General features: G+C 40.6%; 2 protein-coding genes across 8 annotated transcripts in view; one reads left to right on the forward strand and one right to left on the reverse strand.

Moving 5' to 3' along the window:
• RBKS (ribokinase) overlaps positions 1-19,908 on the reverse strand; it is a 104,923-nt gene extending 85,015 nt beyond the window's left edge. Inside the window, exon 1 of one of the 3 annotated variants that reach the window (XM_074395645.1) lies at positions 18,981-19,905. In XM_074395645.1, coding sequence (XP_074251746.1) covers positions 18,981-19,069 — 89 coding nt within the window. In that variant the 5' untranslated portion in view covers positions 19,070-19,905. Of the gene's footprint in view, positions 1-18,980 lie in introns of all 3 variants that reach the window. The other 2 variants (XM_003941534.4, XM_003941535.4) reach the window with 2 other exon arrangements.
• The window catches only part of BABAM2 (BRISC and BRCA1 A complex member 2), a 450,161-nt gene continuing 447,639 nt past the window's right edge, over positions 17,836-20,357 (forward strand). For 4 of the 5 annotated variants that reach the window (XM_003941529.4, XM_003941528.4, XM_074395642.1 and 1 more), the window contains exon 1: positions 19,442-19,564. The gene's annotated coding sequence lies outside the window, so the exon portion shown is untranslated. Of the gene's footprint in view, positions 17,947-19,441; positions 19,565-20,357 lie in introns of those variants that run through there. The other variant, XM_074395641.1, reaches the window with a different exon arrangement.

Raw genomic sequence — 20,357 nt, forward strand, 5'->3', positions numbered from 1 at the left:
TGTCCAGCCATGGCAGCCACTCTATCCATGCATATACTGACACAAAATAACCAGTTCAGTTTTCCTTATATGTAATCATTTAAAGACTTGAATAGTTTTGCAGCTGTGGTGTTGGTTGGCAACAAAAGCTCACATAACATATCCTCATGCACATCCTCCTGAAAAATACATCACACAAAAACAAGCTTTGTTGCCTTGTTGTCAATATTGGTAGACTCATCAACCTGGATTGCGTACCACAGTGACTCATTAATCCACTCTAACAATTGTGCCTCAATGTCTTCTGCTATTTCATCAATTTGTCTAGTTATGGTGCCAGCTGAATGAGAAACTTGTGCCACCTTTTGAACTGCAGCCTCTCCTAAAAGTTCATGACAAATGTCCTTAGCAGCAGGCAGGATCAACTCTTCACCAACAGTAAAGGACTTCTTAGCTCTATCAATGTGTGCAGCCACTAACAATGATGCTTTCAGTACAGACACATTTGATGAAGCCGTGGCCTTCAATGATTGCTTCTGTTCTTTGTGTTCATGTTTTTTTTTTTTTTTTTCTTTTGATAAACTCCAAAGGCTTGTCTTTTAATGCAGGATGCTTGGTCTCCATGTAGCAAAACAGTTTTGAAGGTTTCATGGCTTTCTTGGATAGCCAGTTACCACATATTATACAAAGCAGGTTTAAAGAACGTGAAATCACCTATTGCAATGCACCTGTAATTTAAATAGGACTCTTGGTATTTTCTTTTAAATGCAGCTTTCATTTTGTTGGCAGTCTTAAAATCTTCTGCTGTCTCATCATTGGGTCTTTCCCCCTTTTCATAGAAACTCCCCAGTGACATTTGCTTTTTACTCATTTTGGCTAGGGTTAGCTAGTGGGCTTACCAAAACTGTAACTGAGATAAGTGTGCAGCATGGAAAAGAGGCACAAACAGGAGTGGCAAGTAAAACAATGGGTGGGCCATGCATGGGCTACAATAACTGTCGGGTTCTGACTTAAAGCCTGCTACCACATGCAGCTGTACAATTGAAGTACATCAACTCACTTGCCACTATAAAGTTAAGCCTGCCACCAGATGCAGCTAAATTGGCATTTGCCACTCACTGATAGGGTTCTGACATGAGTCTGCAAAGTAGTTGATTTATTATGGTCTCTGTGCAGTCAAACCTCTCTGCTAATGTTAATCTGTATTTGCATCGGCTCTCTGGTGCTAGCCTCACTGCCTCAGCTCCACCTTAGATCATCAGGCACTAGATTCTTATAAGGATGCACAACCTAGATTCCTTGCATGTGCGTTTCACAATAGGGTTCGTGCTCCTATGAGAATCTAATGCTACCTGCGGATCTAACAGGAGGTGGAGCTCAGGAGGTAATGTGAGCATTGGGGAGCAGCTCTAAATACAGAAAAAGCTTTGCTCACTTGCCTGCCACTCACCTCCTGCTTTGCAGCCTGGTTCCTAACAGGCCACAGATCAGTACTGGTCTGTGGCCCAGGAGTTGAATACCCCTGCTTTACAGCCTTAAAGAGTTTGAAAAAGTGTTCTAAAGAGCGGTTTATTGTAACATAACACATTTGAAATGAATTCAAATTAATCAGAACTCTCAACAAATGTGATTGGATTACATTCTGTAGTAAAAAAGAAAAAAAGTGTTGCTGTTATAAAAATTTAATAAATAAGCCAACAAAAGACTAAAATCCAGGTATGTGCTGTTTATGAGACACACCTAAGGGTGAAAATAAAAAAGGCAGGAAAACATACACAACACAAATAACAACTAAAATAAACCTGGATAGCTTTATAAAAATCTGCCAAAAATCAAAAAAAGCTTAGGGCAAAGACAGATTAAATATGGTAACTAGCTTTAACCAAAAGGTTACATTCATCAACACTGCAGGAAAGGAGAGAAAAGGTTAAACTCAGCAGGAAAATGTAATAATTCAAGACTAAATATAACTAATACAATAGCTGCAAAGTACATAAAAACAAAATAAACATAACAACAAGAAATTGTCAAATCCACCATCATGGCAGTTGATGTTAATACAATTCCCTAGGTAAGCGACACATCAAGCAGACAGAAAGTCAGCCTAGCTTAATGAATATATAAAGCTACAGCTGAACACCCATCAAATAAGAAATATGGCAAGAAGGAAGCAATCTGCAGTGGAAGCAGAAGCTTGAATGGATGCAGGAGTGTAAAGGAGACCAACTGGCAGGGTTGGGAAGGAGCAGGTGCTATACTCACAGAGAAAGCCTGCAAATAGAGAGAGGAGTGAGAGTTATGGAGCAAACATGAGGATGACAGTCGGGTCAAGGTAATGATGGAGCACTGGGGTAAAAACTCAAGAATGATCCATTTCCTAGGAACCTTCCCTGGTTCCTGCTCTTCCTGAGACCTGGCTGTTAAGCTAATTCTGGCTCACCTTACAAACAAGTAAACATTCTTGAAGTAACTGGAAGGATCCTCTGCTCATTACATTCCAAAAAGCTAACCTGTTAAATAATGCAGTTTCCTGGTTGCAGCTGTCGGTAGGGTTAAAGTTCTGCTGGAACCAGGGTCCCTATGTAGACATTCTACACAGCTGCTATTCTTGGGCAACTGTGGCACACAAGCATTCCCTCACACTCTCCACAGATGTGGAGAGTAACTACTTTGAGCAAGGTACTGTGGTAGTTTGAAAGAGCTTAGAAGAAACATTTTAGATAATATTCTGGTTTGTTTTTTTTTTTTTTTTGAGACGGAGTTTTGCGTTTGCCCAGACTGGAATGCAGTGGCATGATCTCGGCTCACTGCAACCTCTGCCTCCTGGGTTCAAGTGATTCTCCTGTCTCAGCCTCCTGAGTAGCTGGGATTACAGGTGTGCGCCACCATGCCTGGATAGTTATTTGTATTTTCAATAGAGACGGGGTTTCATCATGTTGGCCAGGCTGGTCTCGAACTCCTGACCTCAGGTGATCCACCTGCCTTGGCATCCCAAAGTGCTGGGATTACAGGTGTGAACCACTGCACCCAGCCAATATTCTATTTTCTTAATAGTCATCACAGATTACCAAAGAACTGCTTATGATTTTTATTGAGACAGCCTGAAGAACTTTAAAATTGAGTTTCTAAAAAATTTTTGGCCAAGTATTTGGTTGAAAACTTAGGTAACTAAAAATGTACATTTGTATTTCTCGCTTCAAAATGAATACTTCTAACTCAGAAAAAACCAGTATTATTGCTATAATAGTGTATGAATTATAACTTTTTATACAGGTGGTAAAAATCCAGATGTAAAATATAATTTATAAAGGGCACTTTAAAAACTGTTGCATGGGCTGGGCTTGGTGGCTCATGCTTGTAATCCCAGAACTTTGGGAGGCTGAGGTGGGTGGATCATGAGGTCAGGAGATCGAGACCATCCTGGCCAACACGGTGAAATCCCCCCTCTGCTAAAAATACACACACACACACACACACACACACACACACACACACACACACAAACACAAACAATTAGCCGGGCGTGGTGGCGTGTGCCTATAGTCCTAGCTACTCAGGAGGCTGAGGCAGGGGAATTGCTTGAACCTGGGTGGTGGAGGATGCCGTGAGCCAAGATCGTGCCACTGCACTACAGCCTGGGCAATAGAGCAAGACTCCATATAAAAAAACTAACAACAACAACAACAACAAAAAAAAAAACAACAAAAAAACACAATTGTTGCACAAATTACTTTCTGCAATACTACAGAAGAATTGTGTTTGAAGATATTTTTAACCACGGGAGACAAGCCAGTACCCAATATGTGATATATTTGGGAAACAAACCAAAAAACTAAATGAAAACAAAACACCCTGAAACAAACCCTCCAAACCCAAAGCAAAAACAAAACTCTCAACTTTTATTTAGAAAAACCATATACATACAGAGATAATTTGTAGCAGCCTTCTGCATGTATACAAGAAATACCCCAAGTCAAACTAGTGATATAAAAATCATGAAGAGGTAAAGTGAGGCAGATAGAAATATTTTAAATGCTCATATGAAGAATTTAAGGTCTCAAAGAAGTGTCTTCAATCAGTTGTCATAGGAGGAACTTTATACAACTCAAAGAAATCTTGTCCTTGAAGATCATACAACAAAGAGGTATGATCACTATGTAAAAAGTACTAAAAAGTGATTAAAATTGTATTCAATGAAGCAAATCTTGATTTAGTATGATAACTATGGAAGAAACTGGAATAAGCTCAGATCCTTTTCGTGATACTCAGTCCATTCTCAGCATATATTTGTTACAATTACTATATTCCAGACTCTGTGTGAAGTCCTGGAGATAGTCAGATCCTGTCCTCACTTAGCTTACAGTTTAGTTTTAACATTGTATGATTACTGTCAGAATAGAGGAAGAGGCAGCCACTTAACTAGGAGACAATTGTCCTGGGCAGAACTCAGACAATTCAAGAACTGATATCCACTGGACTGCATCATGTGACACAATGTGTCAGGAGTGAAGACTCTGTATTACCATTACCACAGCAGACAGACTGTATAAACAGGTATGATGCCACTTATAAACTGATACATTTATCTGTGCCAGTCATGATTCCCCTTGGTCAGGAATAACTCTACCCCATTCTCTTAAAGGTTAATTTCTCCAAATTGCTACAGTATTTTGTCACAGTCACACTACTTCATAGTTCTTGCCTTTATCAGTCACTTTTTCTCTACCCCTGGGGCAGATTAAAATTTACGGAAAATTTAAAAAACAAAAATTGATGCCTGGGCTCCCTCCCTGGAAAGTCTGGTTTAACTGATTCTAAATGGCAGCCAGGTTGAGAATCTTTCTCTTCCACATTTCCGCAATATTTTATGTTAGCCAGAGTCTTAAAATTTTCCTTTAACTCTTACACTATTAGTTTCTTTGCTGCAGAACTCTCTTTTTAACCAGTATCTTCACATTTTTTTCTTTGAACTCTCTTGTTTAAAATCTTAAGGAGTGTCCAACAGAAAAGTGGACAAAGGACCTGTGGACAGGCAACTCACCAAAGAAATACAAATAACTAACATCTGAAAAACATTCAATATTCCTCTTGTAATCAAACACGAAAACGTTTTATCATCTCTCAGCTAGTAATGTGTTGGTTAAAAGTCAAGGAAATAGGCTTTTTTCACACACTGTGAGTAGGAGTGTATTTCAGAAGAATGTTTATGAAGGCAAATTGGAAATACACTTCAAATATTTAAAAAATGTTATTTCCAGCCAGGTATGGTGGCTCACATCTGTAATCCCTGCACTTTGGGAGGCCAAGGCGGGCAGACAGCTTGAGGTCAGGCATTTGAGAGCCGCCTGGGCAACATGACAACACCTTGTCTCAACCAAAAATAAAATATAAAAATTAGCTGGGCATGGTGGCATGCACCTGTAGTCCCAGCTACTTGGGAGGCTGATATAGGAGGATCAATTGAGCCTGGAAGGTCAAGGTTGCAGTGAGCTGCAATTGCAACCCTGCATTCTGGCCTGGGTAACAGAACGAGACCTTGACTCAAAACAAAACAAAAGCAAAAATGTTACTTCCTTTGACCTAGAAATTCCATCTCTAGGAATTTACCTAAGAAAACAGATGTGAGTCTAAAAGATAAGATAATGGCAAACAGAAACAACTTAATATATTTTAGGGTACCGCATCAACAAGTTTTTGTACCTCTAAGTAACAGAGCATTAAATGGCCACAAAAATGCTGCTGCTAAGATTGAGGGTGGCAGAGAAGGTATGAGGTTTACTGAGCTTCTTGCCTGTACAGACACACTCTTCTTCTTGCACAAACGTATACTTAGACATGACAGATATACATGCATATGGGGATGCATAATTGCAGAAGAGGACATAAAAGAGGGACTACAAACAGGGCTAAAATTAGGAGACAAAACAAAAAGAGTCTAAGCCGAAACAGGAAAAGGAGGCTTGGTGAGTAAGATGAAGAACAGGCACTTTACAAAGAAGATGAAAGAAACTAAAAGGAAAAGCAGTGTTGCAGCTATGGAAAACAATATGGTGGTTCATCAGAAAAATCAGACATAGAATTATTACATGATCCAGCAATCTCACTTTTGGGTATATACCCAAAAGAACTGAAAACAGGGGCTCAAACAGATATTTGTACACACGTTAATAGCAGCATTGTTCGTAATAGCCCAAAGGTAGAAGCAACCCAAATGTCCATTGATAGATGAACAGATAAACAAAATGTGTAATGTACATAAATGGAATATTTTTCAGTTAGTAAAAGGAAGAAAATTCTGAAACATGCTACAACATGGATAAACTTTGAAAACATTATGCTAAGTGAAATAAGCCAGTCACAAGACTCCACTATTATGAGATACTTTGACTCCAATTATACACATAGTAGACTGTTCCACAGGTTACAGATGCTCTGTACCTTTTTCCTCTATGCTTAAATTTAGATAATCTCTATTACTATGTCTTCAAGTTCACCTACCCTTTTTTGAGGACATTATGCTAAGTGAAATAAGTAAGTTACATAAGGGCAAACACTGCATGATTCCACTTATATTATGTACCTAAAGAAGTCAAATTCACAGGGATAGAAAGTAGAATGGTGGCTGCCAGGGGCTGAGGGGAGAAAGGAAGGAATAGGGAGTTATTGTTTAATAAGGACATAATTTCTGTTTAGGAAGATGAGAAACATTTTAAAGATGATTAGTGGTGATGTTTGTACAAAAATGTGGGTATACTTAATGCCAATGAACTGTAAATTATATATTATGCATATATAATAAAAGTGGCAGTCCAGAAAAAAATTCTAAAGACAGTAATATTAAGTACTCTGATACTGATAATTGTAATATTAGCTTTGTTTTCTTTTTCAAGGAAATCAATCCTTATTAGCACTTTTGAACACTTTGTCTCTTGCAAATCCAGTACATTTCAAACTTCTGAAATGCTACTCAAAAGTTCACAATAACACAATGTGTTAGTATTTGAGAGCCAAAAGATAAAAACTTTAATCCTGGCTCCAATCTTAATTAGGTATTAGTTGGGGAAAATCAGCCAATTCTTTCCAGACTTGTGCTTCCTATATTTAAAATGAGCATGGTGGTCATTTCAACACAGAAATGAACTCAAGTTTCTTTGCTACTCTGATACTCTCTAGTTCCACAGTATCTAAGTTCCCTGACAACCCTTTACACATTATAAACATCTTTGTTACACAGTGATTGAGTTTTGTGAAGTGCTTTTCTTTTCCCCCTAAGAATGCTGTATCGGTATATGGAAGATTCTATTTTGTATTTTAACATTCTCTTTTATATCTTCTGTCATTTCATTGTCTTCAGTTAATAGTTGTGAATTTTTTGAGCTAAATTTGTCATTAGCTTCTCCATTACAATTATGAAAGAGTATCTGTATTTTTTCTTAAATCTCAAAACCAAATTAGGATTTTTTTCCCCTAGAGAGAATGTTACTACTATCTCTTAATGATTTGATACCATTTATTTTGATTTTTAAGGAATATAACCTCCTCCCCCTCCCAATAAAAGCAGTAGGCATGGAATGCTTTTGTTCCGTAAGACAGGATTCTTTTCAAGGAGTCTACCTTCTAGGTCTTGTCAATGTGGGAAAGTAAAGTTTCAACGTTAGTGTTTCTTTATAAAAGATCAGAGAGGCTGAGCATGGTGGCTCATGCCTGTAATCCTAGCACTCTGTGGATCACGAGGTCACGAGTTCAAGACCAGCCTGGACAACATGGTGAAGCCCCATCTCTACTAAAAATACAAAAATTAGCTGGGTGTGGTGGCGCATGCCTATAATCCCAGCTACTTGGGAGGCTGAGGCAGGAGAATTGCTTGAACCCTGGGGGCGGAGGTTGCAGCAAGCTGAGATTGCACCATTCCACTCCAGCCTGGGTGACAGAGCGAGACTCTGTTAAAAAGACTAGAGAGTGAATGCTTGATTCATGCCAACTTTACTAAATGGTTGTTTCCAACTATATTACCCCCTAAATATTTCTTTAAGCTTTTTCCTCCCTTTGATTCCCAGCATTACTGTCCTAGTTCAAGCCGTCATCGACATTTGTGAGTACTATTGCTTTACCTTTCAAATGGGTCTTCCTGTCTTCAAGAAGAATGCCTTTGATGCTTTCAAAACATTAGTTTCTTTTAAATCTGCCTTTAGCACTAAGTGAACTATGTGAAATATAAATCTGGCTGTCATTCTTGTACTTTGGGCCCTTCACTGGTTCCCAGGGCCTACATAAGAAAACCTAAGCACCTTAGCATGGTTGATTAGGCCTTTCATCACCACTGATTCTTCATGTTCTAAGACCCAAGGGTTGCTGCCTTAGCAAATCAGTTAACTGTGATTCATCACATAAACAGAACTAAAGGCAAAAAACCACATGATTATCTCAATAGTTGCAGAAAAGGCTTTCCATAAAATGCAACACTGCTTCATGTTAAAAACTCTTAATCAACCAGGTATTGAAGGACCTTACCTCAAAATAATAAGAACCATCTATGACAAACCCACAGCCAACGTCATACTGAATGGAAAAAAGCTGGTTTTCCCTTGAAAACCAGCACAAGACAAGGATGCCTCCTCTTACCACTCCTATTCAACATAGTATTAGAAGTCCTTGCCAGAGCAACCAGGCCAGAGAAAGAAAGAAAAGGTATCCAAATAGGAAGAGAGGAAGTCAAACTATCCCTGTTTGCAGATGACATGATTTTCTATCTAGGAAACCCCATACTCTTGGCCCAAAAGCTCCTTAAGGTGATAAACAACTTCAGCAAAGTATCAGGATACAAAATCAAGATACAAAAATCACTAGCATTCCTATACACCAATAGTCAAGCTGAAAGCCATATTAAGAACGCAATCCCATCCACAATTGCCACACAAAAAAATACAATACCTAGAAACACAGCTATCCAGGGAGATGAAAAATCTCTACAATGAGAACTACAAAACACTGATTGAAGAAATCTAGATAACACAAACACATAAAAAAAATTCCACACTCATGGATAGGAAGAATCAGTATCATTAAAATGGCCATACTGCCCAAAGCAATTTATAGATTCAATGCTATTCTTACTAAGCTACCATGACATTCATCACAGAACTAAAAAAAAGAATTTTAAAATTCAAACGGGGCTAGGCACAGTGGTTCACACCTGTAATCCTAGCACTTTGGGAGGCTGAGGTTGGTAGTGTTGCTTCAGCTCAGGAGTTTGAGACCAGCCTGAGTAACATGGCAAAACCTTGTCTTTACAAAAACAAACAAACAAAAACAAACAAACAGAAATTAGCTGGGCATGGTGGTGCGTGCCTATGGTTCCAGCTACTTGGAAGGTTAAGGTTGGGGGATTGCTGGAGCCTGGAAGTCAAGGCTGCAGTAAGCTGTTGCACTCCAGCCTGGGTGAAAGAGCAAGACCCTGTCTCAAGAAAAATAAGGCCGGTGCAGTGAGTCACGCTGTAATCCCAGCACTTTGGGAGGCTGAGGCTGGCAGATCACCTGAGGTCAGGAGTTTGAGACCAGCCTGGTCAACATGGCAAAACTCCACCTCTATTCAAAATATAAAAATTAGCCAGGTGTGGTGGAGCAGGCCTGGAGTCCCAGCTACTGGGGAGGCTGAGGCAGGAGAATTGTTTGAACCTGGGAGGCAGAGGTTGCAGTGAACCAAGATTGTGCCACTGCACTCCAGCCTGGGTGACAGAGTGAGACTCTGTCTCAAAAAAAAAATAAGTAAAAATAAAATAAAAATTCATATGGAACCAAAAAAGTGCCCGAATAGCCAAGGCAATCCTAAGGAAAAAGAATAAAGTTGGAGGCATCACAGTACCTAACTTCAAACTATACTTCAGGGCTACAGTAAACAAAACAGCATGGTACTGGCACAAAAACAGACACATAGACCAATGGAACAGAGGAAAGAGCACCAAAAATAATGTCACACACCTACAACCATCTGATCTTTGATAAAACTGACAAAAACAAACAATGGAGAAACAACTCCCTATTCATTAAGTGGTGCTGGAATAACTGGCTAGCCATGCGCAGAAGACTGAAACTGGACCCTTTTCTTACACCATATACAAAAATAAACTCAAGATGAATTAAAGACAAATATAAAACCTGAAACTACAAAAACCCTGGAAGACAACCTACACAATACCATTCTGGAATAGAACAGACAAAAATTTCACAACAAAAATGCCAAAAAGCAATTGCAACAAAAGCAAAAATTGACAAATGAGAGCTAATGAAGCCAAAGAAAACTAAACAGCTTCTGTACAGCAAAAAAACAAAACAAAACAAAACAAAACAAACAAACTATTGAGTAAACAGAAAACCTATAGGAGAAAATTTTTGCAAACTATGCATCTGACAAAGGTCTAAAATCTAACACTTAAAAGTAACTTAAACAAATCTACAAGAAAAAAAAACCCATTAAAAAGTATGCAAAGGACATGAACACACACTTTTAAAAAGAAGACATACATGTGGCCAATAAGCATATGAAAAAAAAGTTCAACATCACTGATCATCAAAGAAATACAAACCAAAACCACAATGAGATACCATCTCATACCAGTCAGAATGACTATTATTAAAAAGTCAAAAATTAACAGATGCTGGCAAGGTTGTGGAGAAACGAAATGCTTATACACTGTTGGTGGGAGTGTAAATTAGTTCAACCATTATGGAAATCAGAGTGGCAATTCCTCAAGAAGCTAAAAACAGAACTACCATTTGACCCAGAAATCCTGGGTATGTATCCAAAGGAATATAAATAATCCTGTAACAAAGACACACGCATGCATATGTTCATTGCGGCACTACTCACAATAGCAAAGACATGGAATCAACCTAAATGCCCATCAATGCTAGGCTGGATAAAGAAAATGTGGTACATATACACCATGGAATACTATGCAACTGTTAAAAAGGACAGAATCATGTCCTTTGCCGGAACATGGGTGGAGCTGGAGGCCATTATCCTTAGCACGCTAACACAGGAACAGAAAACTAAATATTGCACGTTCTTACTTGTAAGTGGGAGCTAAATGATGTAAACACATGGACACATACAGGGGAACAAGAGACACTGGGGTCTACCTGAGGGTGGAGGGTGAAAGGAGGGAGAGGATCAGGAAAAATAACTAATGAGAACTAGGCTTAATACCTGGGTGACATATAGTAATAATAATAATAATGCTTGGGTACAACAAACCCACATGACATGAGTTTACCTATATAACAAACCTGCACAGGCATCCCTGACCTTAAAATAAAAGTGAAAAAAATAAATTATCCAGTCTTCGGTATTCTGTTATGGCAGCACAAAATGGTATAGGATAAGCAATAACCATGTTTTCCTAACTGCAGTAGCCCTAGTGTTTAGCACATTACAAGTATTTCGGTATTATAAACAAGTCATCAAAATACTAGAGCAAAACTCATCACAAAGTCCACCTTGCTTTGTTCTCCTTAGAATACAGACATGAGGCCGGGCGCGGTGGCTCAAGCCTGTAATCCCAGCACTTTGGGAGGCCGAGGTGGGTGGATCACAAGGTCAAGAGATCGAGACCATCCTGGTCAACATGGTGAAACCCCGTCTCTACTAAAAATACAAAAAATTAGCTGGGCATGGTGGTGTGTGCCTGTAATCCCAGCTACTCAGGAGGCTGAGGCAGGAGAATTGCCTGAACCCAGGAGGCGGAGGTTGCGGTGAGCCGAGATCGCGCCATTGCACTCCAGCCTGGGTAACAAGAGCGAAACTCCGTCTCAAAAAAAAAAAAAAAAAAAAGAATACAGACATGAAAAATGAAAAGCCTACGGCACAGAGAGCTGGAAAGGAATGGATTACTAAAGGGACTGCTTTGTAATAGTACACAGCAAGTGCTCTTTCTTTGTCATATGGAATTTTTTCTTTTCCGAGACAGAATCTCACTCTGTTGTCCAGGCTGGTTTCAAACTCCTGGGCTCAAACGATCCTCCCACCTCTGCCTCCCAAAGTGCTGGGATTATAGGCATGAGCCACTGTGCCCGGTCATAATTTTTTAATGTATATTTTCACTAAAGGGACATAGAAAATTTCCCATGGATGATTACTTTTGATATTAGGGAATACAGTTAACAGAACTATATTTAATAAAATACTAATTTAATAAATAATTGGCAACTGATAAGCAACTTTTCAGTCCAATTTAAGAAGCAGAAAGAATAATGAAGGATATTACATTCTTCAAATACAGGGAAAGCATGATACTTTTTGGATCAATATTTCTTTTTTATTTTCTGAAAATGTGACTGTAAAAGAGTTTTCTCTGTTCTAAACATGACAAGTCAAGAGGCTTCTCGACTCTCTAATCAGTGTCCCAGTTAGAAAGTACTGTATTATGCCAAAGATAAACTTTTATAGGTATAGTATACCTGGTTTTTATTTTTAACAGGGTCTCACTCTGTTGCCCAGGCTGGAGCGCAGTGTGCAATCAAGGCTCACTGTAGCCTCTACCTCTGGTCTCCAGCGATGCTCCCACCTCAGCCCCCCTAGTAGCTGGGACTACAGGCTCACACTACCACGCCCAACTAATTTGTATATTTTTTGCAGAGATGGGCTTTAGCCATTTTGCCCAGGCTGGTCTTGAACTCCTGAGCTCAAGTGATCCACCCACCCTGGCTTCCCAAAGTGCTGGGATTATAGGCTTGAGCCACCACCGTGCCTAGCCATAACTTTTTTTTTTTTTTTTTCCAGTAATCTAGGTCCAATGCTTCATCCATTTTGGATCAAAAAGCTTCTAAATTCACTTATTCCACTATCCAATTAAACGTTTTGAAAATTAAGCACTCATTTCCTGATTTGCCAGGATTAAATTTAGATGCTTGGGTGAACATGAGTCTTATCTCTCAAGCCATCACTTTTAATTGGCAGCATGTAGAAGGATAAGTGTTTTAGTTGACATCATAGTCTATTGCCATGGAAATATAAACATAGGTTTTTATTAAACTTGTCTCAAAGCAAGTTTTAGGAATGCAGAGAGACTGGAAGAGAGACAGGAAGTAAATTTTATAAAAAATGTATCCTCTAAATGTTGTAGTGCCCTGGGAGATCAGACCCTCAGTGACCTCATCCAGTCTTATGGCTTTAAATACCGTATGTACACTGATGACTCTCAAATTTATATCTCCGGGCAGGACCTCTCCTTTGAACTCCAAACTCTTGTATCTAACTGTCTTCTCAACCTCTTCAGCTGGATGTCTAGTGGGTACTTTAACCCTTCAACGACCACTCTGTGCTCCTGATACAGCCCTCTGGCACCCAACTGTCTCTGCACACAATCTTCTATATTTTAGTAAAGGTCAACTCACTCTTCCAGTTGCAGAGGCCACAGCACTTAGAGTAATCCTTGACAGATCTCTTACTCTTCAGTATATCCTCTCAACTCTACCCCAAAATAAAATCAAAAGATGCTTTCTTTCCACTTGCACTGCTTTTAAGCTACCACCATTTCTTGCCTAGATCGTTGGGATTGACTACGAATTTGTCTCCCTGCTTCCGTTCTTGCGGTTCCTTCATGCTATTTATTCTCACATAACCCTTGGAGAGACCTTATTACAATCAAAATAAGATTATGTCATTCCTGTGCTCAAATCCTCCAATAGCTTTTCATCTCATGCAGAGTATGACTCAATGTCCTTTAATCATTGATTTCTCTCCCGACTCTTTTTTGCTTCTTCAGCCATACTGGACTCCATGATCTTCACTGAATAGGGCCTTCGAGAAATGCTCTTCCCTCAGATTGCGACTTGTTTTCTTTCCCCTTTTAGGTCTTTACTCTAAATGACTTTTTGAGTGAGATTTTTCTGAAGCCAGTAATCTAAACTTCTGGTTCCCTCCCCCTTTTGTGCTTAATTTTTCTCCTTAGCTTTTATCTAACATACTATGTATTTAACTTATTTCTACTGATACTGTCTTGCTAGAATGTAAACTTCATGAGGCAGGGATTTTTGTGTTTTCACTGCTGTATCCTCTGCACATCGGGAAGTGCCTGGCACATAATAAATTCCACAAATACTTGTTGAATGAATAATTGAAAAAAATGGGTGATACATGTCATAAAAAATAAGGATTACTAATGAAAGCATGATTAACAAAGGCCTATGAGCCTAACGTCTAAAAATGTTCATACATTGTTGGTTTTTTTGTGGAAATCTGTCTTTGGAGCATCTGTGACTTTACGTCTTGTAAGACCAGGCATGATTTCTTGTATCCTTGTAATGTGTAACTTTAGAGATGAGTGTTCAAGAAGGAAGAGGATAATGAGAAAAATAAGGTGAGTATTAAATTATTTCCATTGTTTGCCAGGCTGTATGAGCTAATGATTTTTAAAAAATTATTACTACATAAGACTTACTATTCATAGCTGACTGAAATTAGAAATGAAAAAAAGATTATTCATTGATTGAATTAGCAGTGTCTGGCACACAGTAATGTAATATATAAAGTAAGCTGGGCTTGGATGCCATCCAAAAGGGCTTAGTTATTGAAGTAGTTTTATTTCTGAAGTGATACTAAAGAATAGGCATGGGTGTCCAGGCTGGTTACAGTTAAATTTAGGAATAAGGCACAGTAATAAAGATACTATCTTTAGACTTGAAAATTATAAATCCTTAGTTGTTATTCCTTATCAGTTTATAAAGTTAACAATGAATGTGCAGACTATAAGCTACCATGTAGACTACAGATGAAAAGGGCAATAAACACTAGCCAGAGTTAGAGGTAAAATGTAAAGATAAGGGTTGGGTCCAGGAACAGCGGCTCATTCCTGTAATCCTAGCACTTTGGGAGGCCAAGTAAGAGGATCGCTTGAGCCCAGGAGTTCAAGACCAGTCTGGGCAATATAGTAAGACCCCATTAAAAAAAAATAAAAAATAGGTTATATTTAAAAAATTTAAAACAGAAAGGTAAAAATTGAGAGTCCATGGCCGGGCGCGGTGGCTCAAGCCTGTAATCCCAGCACTTTGGGAGGCTGAGGCGGGTGGATCATGAGGTCAAGAGATCGAGACCATCCTGGTCAACATGGCGAAACGCCGTCTCTACTAAAAATATGAAAAATTAGCTGGGCATGGTGGCACGTGCCTGTAATCCCAGCTACTCAGGAGGCTGAGGCAGGAGAATTGCTTGAACCCAGGAGGCGGAGGTTGTAGTGAGCCGAGATCGTGCCATTGCACTCCAGCCTGGGTAACAAGAGCGAAACTCTGTCTCAAAAAAAAAATTGAGAGTCCTGGCTAGCAGCCTTTACTATGCCACTCACTGGCTATATGATTTGGAGTAAGTCACTGAAGCTCTTTTCCTTATCTCACCTGTAAAATCTGAGGCTAGAATGATAGGTTTCAAAGATTCTCTGAGTACTAACTAGAAAAGCTGCACCCAACTTTCACAGATGCAGGGTTTGAAATGAAAATCCTATACTCAGATTTCTGTATTGTAGAATTTTTTACTTCAAGCTTAACCACTGTGGTAGCAAAAACAACATACTCTCTGCTCCTCATCCCAAAGGATGTCCACAATGAATCCCCAGAATTTGTGAATATAATTTCCCCTTGTTACACAGCAAGAGGAAATTTAACTTGCTAATAAGCTACCATAAAATAAAGAGATAATGGGCTGAGTACAGTGGCTCACGCCTATAATCCCAGCACTTTGGGAGGCTGAGGCAGGTGGCTCACGAGGTCAAGAGATCAAGACCATCCTGGCCAACATGGTGAAACCCCATCTCTACTAAAAATTAGCTGGGTGGTAGTGCACTCCTATAATCCCAGCTACTCAGAAGGCTGAGGCAAGAGAATTGTTTGAACCAGGGAGGCAGAGGTTGCAGAGAGCCGAGATCGCACCACTGCACTCCAGCCTGGGCGACAGAGTGAGATGCTGTCTCAAAAAAAAAAAAAAAAGAAAAAGAAAAAGAAAAAGAAAAAAAAAAATAACGAGATAATCCTGAATTATCTGGTTGGACCTAATGTAATCACAAGAGTTCTTATAATGTACAAGAGGGAGCCAGAAGACTGGTGGTCAGAGTGACGTGATGTGAGAAAGACCTACCAACCACTGCTGGGTTTGAAGACGGAGGAAGGGGCCACCGTGAGCCTCTGGAAGCTGGAAAAAGATAGAAAACAGATCCTCGTCCAGGGCCTCCAGAATGGGGCCCGGCCCTGCTGACACCTTGATTTTAGCTCAGTGAAACCCATATCAGACTTCTGACCTCCAGAACTGTAAAAAAATAAATTTGTATGACTTACTCTGTTTTGTAATTTGTTACAGGGGCAGTAAATAACTAATATAATCATGACACGCACTGTAACTAGAAAAGTTGCACCCCAGTTTATCCCAGATGCAGGGTTTTACATGAAAATCCTAAATTGAGATTTCTGTAAAGATCTTCAGAGTCATAAATAAGGAGAGACCATGAAAAGTTTGTAGAAAAGCTGCAGGAATTAGTAGAGAGAGTCTATGCAGGAATACAATTTTTACTAATGGTTCACGTGAAGAGAAGAAACTTGGATATTTTATGAAGGAAAGAATGTGGCAAGAGGAGAAGTTTAAAAAGTTACCCACAATGTAGGAATTTCTTATGTATCTAAAAACTGAAGAACAAGGATAAATAATTTCCAAATTTTTCCAGCTCTGAAATAAGGTTTTAGAATCCTGATAGATGCTAAAATGGGCCTTTGACACCACTCCCCTACCCCACCCCACAAAGTACTATAGTTATTTTTAGTATCTGATGATCAAGCTTCACAGAAAGCTCTTAGTTTGATAACAAGGAATTGGCTCTGAATTTTAACCCTGACACTTTTATTCAGGTAGGATGTATGAGAAAACTTTAGTTTTCTTCTTTTTTTTTTTTTTGAGACCGGAGTTTCACTCTTGTTGTCCAGGCTGGACTGCAATGGCACAATCTCGGCTCACTGCAACCTTTACCTCCTGTATTCAAGCAATTCTCCTGCCTCAGTCTCTTGAGTGGCTAGGATCGCAGGCGCCAGCTACCATGTCCGACTAATTTTTGTATTTTTAGTAGAGATGGGGTTTCACCATGTTGGCCAGGCTGGTCTCAAACTCCTGACCTCAGGTGATCCGCCTACCTTGGCCTCCCAAAGTGCTGGGATTATAGGCATGAGCCACTGCGCCTGGCCCACTTTAGTTTTCTAGCTCTTTGGCCACTTCACGTATAAAATCATGGCAAACATTTCGCCAGGTGGATTTTTCATGGAACAATTTTAGGTCAAGGTTTACGGAAGGTTTATTCCTTTATGTTACTAAACTTTATGTATTTTTGATGAAACTATTTCTAAAGTGAAATACATGCCCTATTTTTATATAAAGTTTAATAAGTACTATATAACCTTTTCTTGAAAAGAGTCATCACGAGTAAAATCAGTTGCTATATTGTGTTGTTAGCACAGTGATATTATTTCTACACAGGTGTCTGTGAACTACGGCCTGCAGGCTGTTCTTGTAAGGCTGGGAGATAAGAGTAATTTTTACATTTTAAAAATGTTAAAAAAATGTGACCTAGATAATATACGGCTTGCAAAGCCTCAAATATTTATCTGGCCCTTTACAGAAAAGGTGACTGACTCTTGCTCTAGAAAAACATGTACAAGTCTCTTCAACAAATGCCTCCAACTAGATTGAATTTTATGCTGTCACCAAAGGAAAGTATTTTTATCTTGACCTATGGTCTGACAAAATAGTTCAAATATTTGTGGAAAAATAAAGCTCATTGGTATTTAAAACTCTTTTGTTGCTTCTTCTTGTCACACAGTCTCCTACTCACCCTCAAGTTTTCATCAGTCACTACAACTGCCTCAAGCAGTCACTCCTCTCTACTCTCACCTTTCTAATCTCAGTGGAAATCTGCTAACACAGCTTACAAATATTTTAAGGTAAGATTAAATTGGTTACATGAAGACTCTAGAACTATTTTCTGAGTAGAATACAGGTGGTTTGGTGCAGCAATTTGGTGACTTATTTTGATTGCCTCAACGCCTTTTTCTTTAGTTCCATGTTCTCTATTGCCCTTTGGAAAAGCAACATTTCAGGACAGATGAGGTGTTATTGTAGTATACCTGATCATTTTTATAACATAAAAGTAGCATTACATCTGAAAAGATATTCATCAAAAGACTGAACTGCAGTAACTGGAGTGGTAGGATTTTCTTGGAATATCTGAATTTATTACTACTTTTTCAATGAACAGACATTACTTAATTTAAAAAAAGATAAATCAGAAGGATCTGTCTACCCAGTCTTACTGACCTAACAATTTTTATTTGGCATATTTTCTATCATAATTTGGTCATAGTTTTTAGTGGTTGTAAATAGTTCGTTTTTGACTCATACTTGCCTTGCTGAAAAACACGGTGTAAATACAAAATACTGCAGTAATGCCAACAATCAACATGGTGAAAGGTGACAGTCTTTCTGACTTCTGTTCAATTCATTATTTCATACAATAAGCTCAGACGAATAATACCCAATTTGGATAATGTTACGCTTGACAAAACGCTTTACTTCATTTAGTCCTCACAACATCCCTGTGAGGTAGGCACATTCTCGGAGGTAAAATGACGTGGGCAAAGTCCCCTGGCTCGTTTGGGGAAAGACTCAGCAGCAGGGCCAAGAAAGGTCTTTGGGAGCGCAAGTCTTTGGAGGGTAGGTCTTTTGGGGGGCGCTTTTAGTAATGTTAGAGCTTTCACTAAACCGTGGCCTTATGTCCTCTCCCCTGACATTTACCTTTACAAAATGAAATTCTTGCACGCGGGGAAGGCAGCCTGAGGGCTGCGAAAACCTGCAGCTCATACCCAAAGCTAGCACTGTCCATCCCTGGAGACCCAGCGCCCAAGAGCTCCGCTGGACGCACATCGCACGGCTCTATTCCTCCCCCGAGCCGCAGACTGAGTACTGGCCCCGGACTAACCTGACCAGGTCGGTCATGCAGGAGCCCACCACTACCACCGCCGCCACCTCCTCCTGCCACTGCTGCCGGGGTTCCCCAGACGCCGCCATCGCTCAAAGGTGCTGCTGTCCAACCTGGACGCTGACCTCTGCCCTTTGCCCGATCCAGTAACCAGAGACGCCGCTCCTGCCCTCCCTAACGACGCGGGCCTTTCAGACGCCTACGCGGGTCGCCCACCTGACTGCCCGAAACTACCCCGCCCACCGAGTACCCATCTTCTTCCCGGAATAGTCTCCGTGCACAGCCTCCCGTAACAGAGCCCTTCTGATACGGCGAGACTCCGCGCTCTTCGCCACGCACGGGGCAGGCGCCGAGGAAGGAACTGTCAGGCACCACGGGGACGCCTTTCCGAGTGCCCGGCTCCGCGCGGCGCGGGGGCGCGCACGCCGGCCTGCTCCGGGGCGCGGAGGGGGCGGGGCGGGACGTCCGGGGAGTGCGCACGCATCCGGCCCGCGGCGCGCGCGCAGGTCGGTGCGTCGGTCGGGGGCGCGCTCGGGTACCTGTACCCCACGTAGTCGCCGGTTACCGATCGGACTAAGTTCCAGGTACCTGGACTGGGGCTGGTGCGGGGAGGTTGGATCCCAAGTCGCACAGGTGGCGTGGAAAACCGTGGTTTAAATATGGCCAGAGGACTCGACTCCTCTTCCTATGGGGAAGGCCCCTGTTCCAAAGATGCCCTTCTCCTCCCCATCACGCTGATCCCCTCAAGAACGAGCCCCCAAGGCCGGAGGCGTCTCTTTCTCCGTATCTGGCTCATCCCGTAGTCCCTGTAAAGCCCTAGTATTGGTTCCTTATTGCCTGATGAGGGGAATCATACAGTTTGGGAGAGGGGAGAGTGTCCCTTTTAAGACGTCCCCTAGAGTAGGGTGGTCATTCTTCGGGTCTGAGGTAACTTGTTTTTCTCGAATGTTGCCCCTTGGGGAAATTGCTTCCCCACTGTAACTTCCTTCGTGCGCTTCATGACGTTGACGTGACGCAGCAGGATGCCACCCCTTTCCGTTCCATGACGTCAGCAGGGCACATGTTTCCGTGTTTGTCATCTCATTTTAATTGCAAGAACCTGGATGGTGCTTTAGACGTCTTTGTATTCCCCAGGCCTCCCATCAAAGGACCTTATGTAACTTATTTTGGGGTAGCAGACCCTTGCAAATTGTAATTTTGCATTTTCCTTTTGCAATACGTCAAAATCAGGAAATATAAATTGCAAAAGAAGCATTCAGGAGACTCTGACCACCGTAAATATTTGCATATCTGGCGTGTATTATAGTGCTGCCATGTGTAGGAGTTACTACTGGTGGTGACCACTGTCCGTGTACCTGGTTCACTGCACCAAGGGAC

The sequence above is a fragment of the Saimiri boliviensis genome, chromosome 1, assembly GCF_048565385.1.
Source record: "Saimiri boliviensis isolate mSaiBol1 chromosome 1, mSaiBol1.pri, whole genome shotgun sequence".
Lineage (NCBI taxonomy): Eukaryota > Metazoa > Chordata > Mammalia > Primates > Cebidae > Saimiri > Saimiri boliviensis.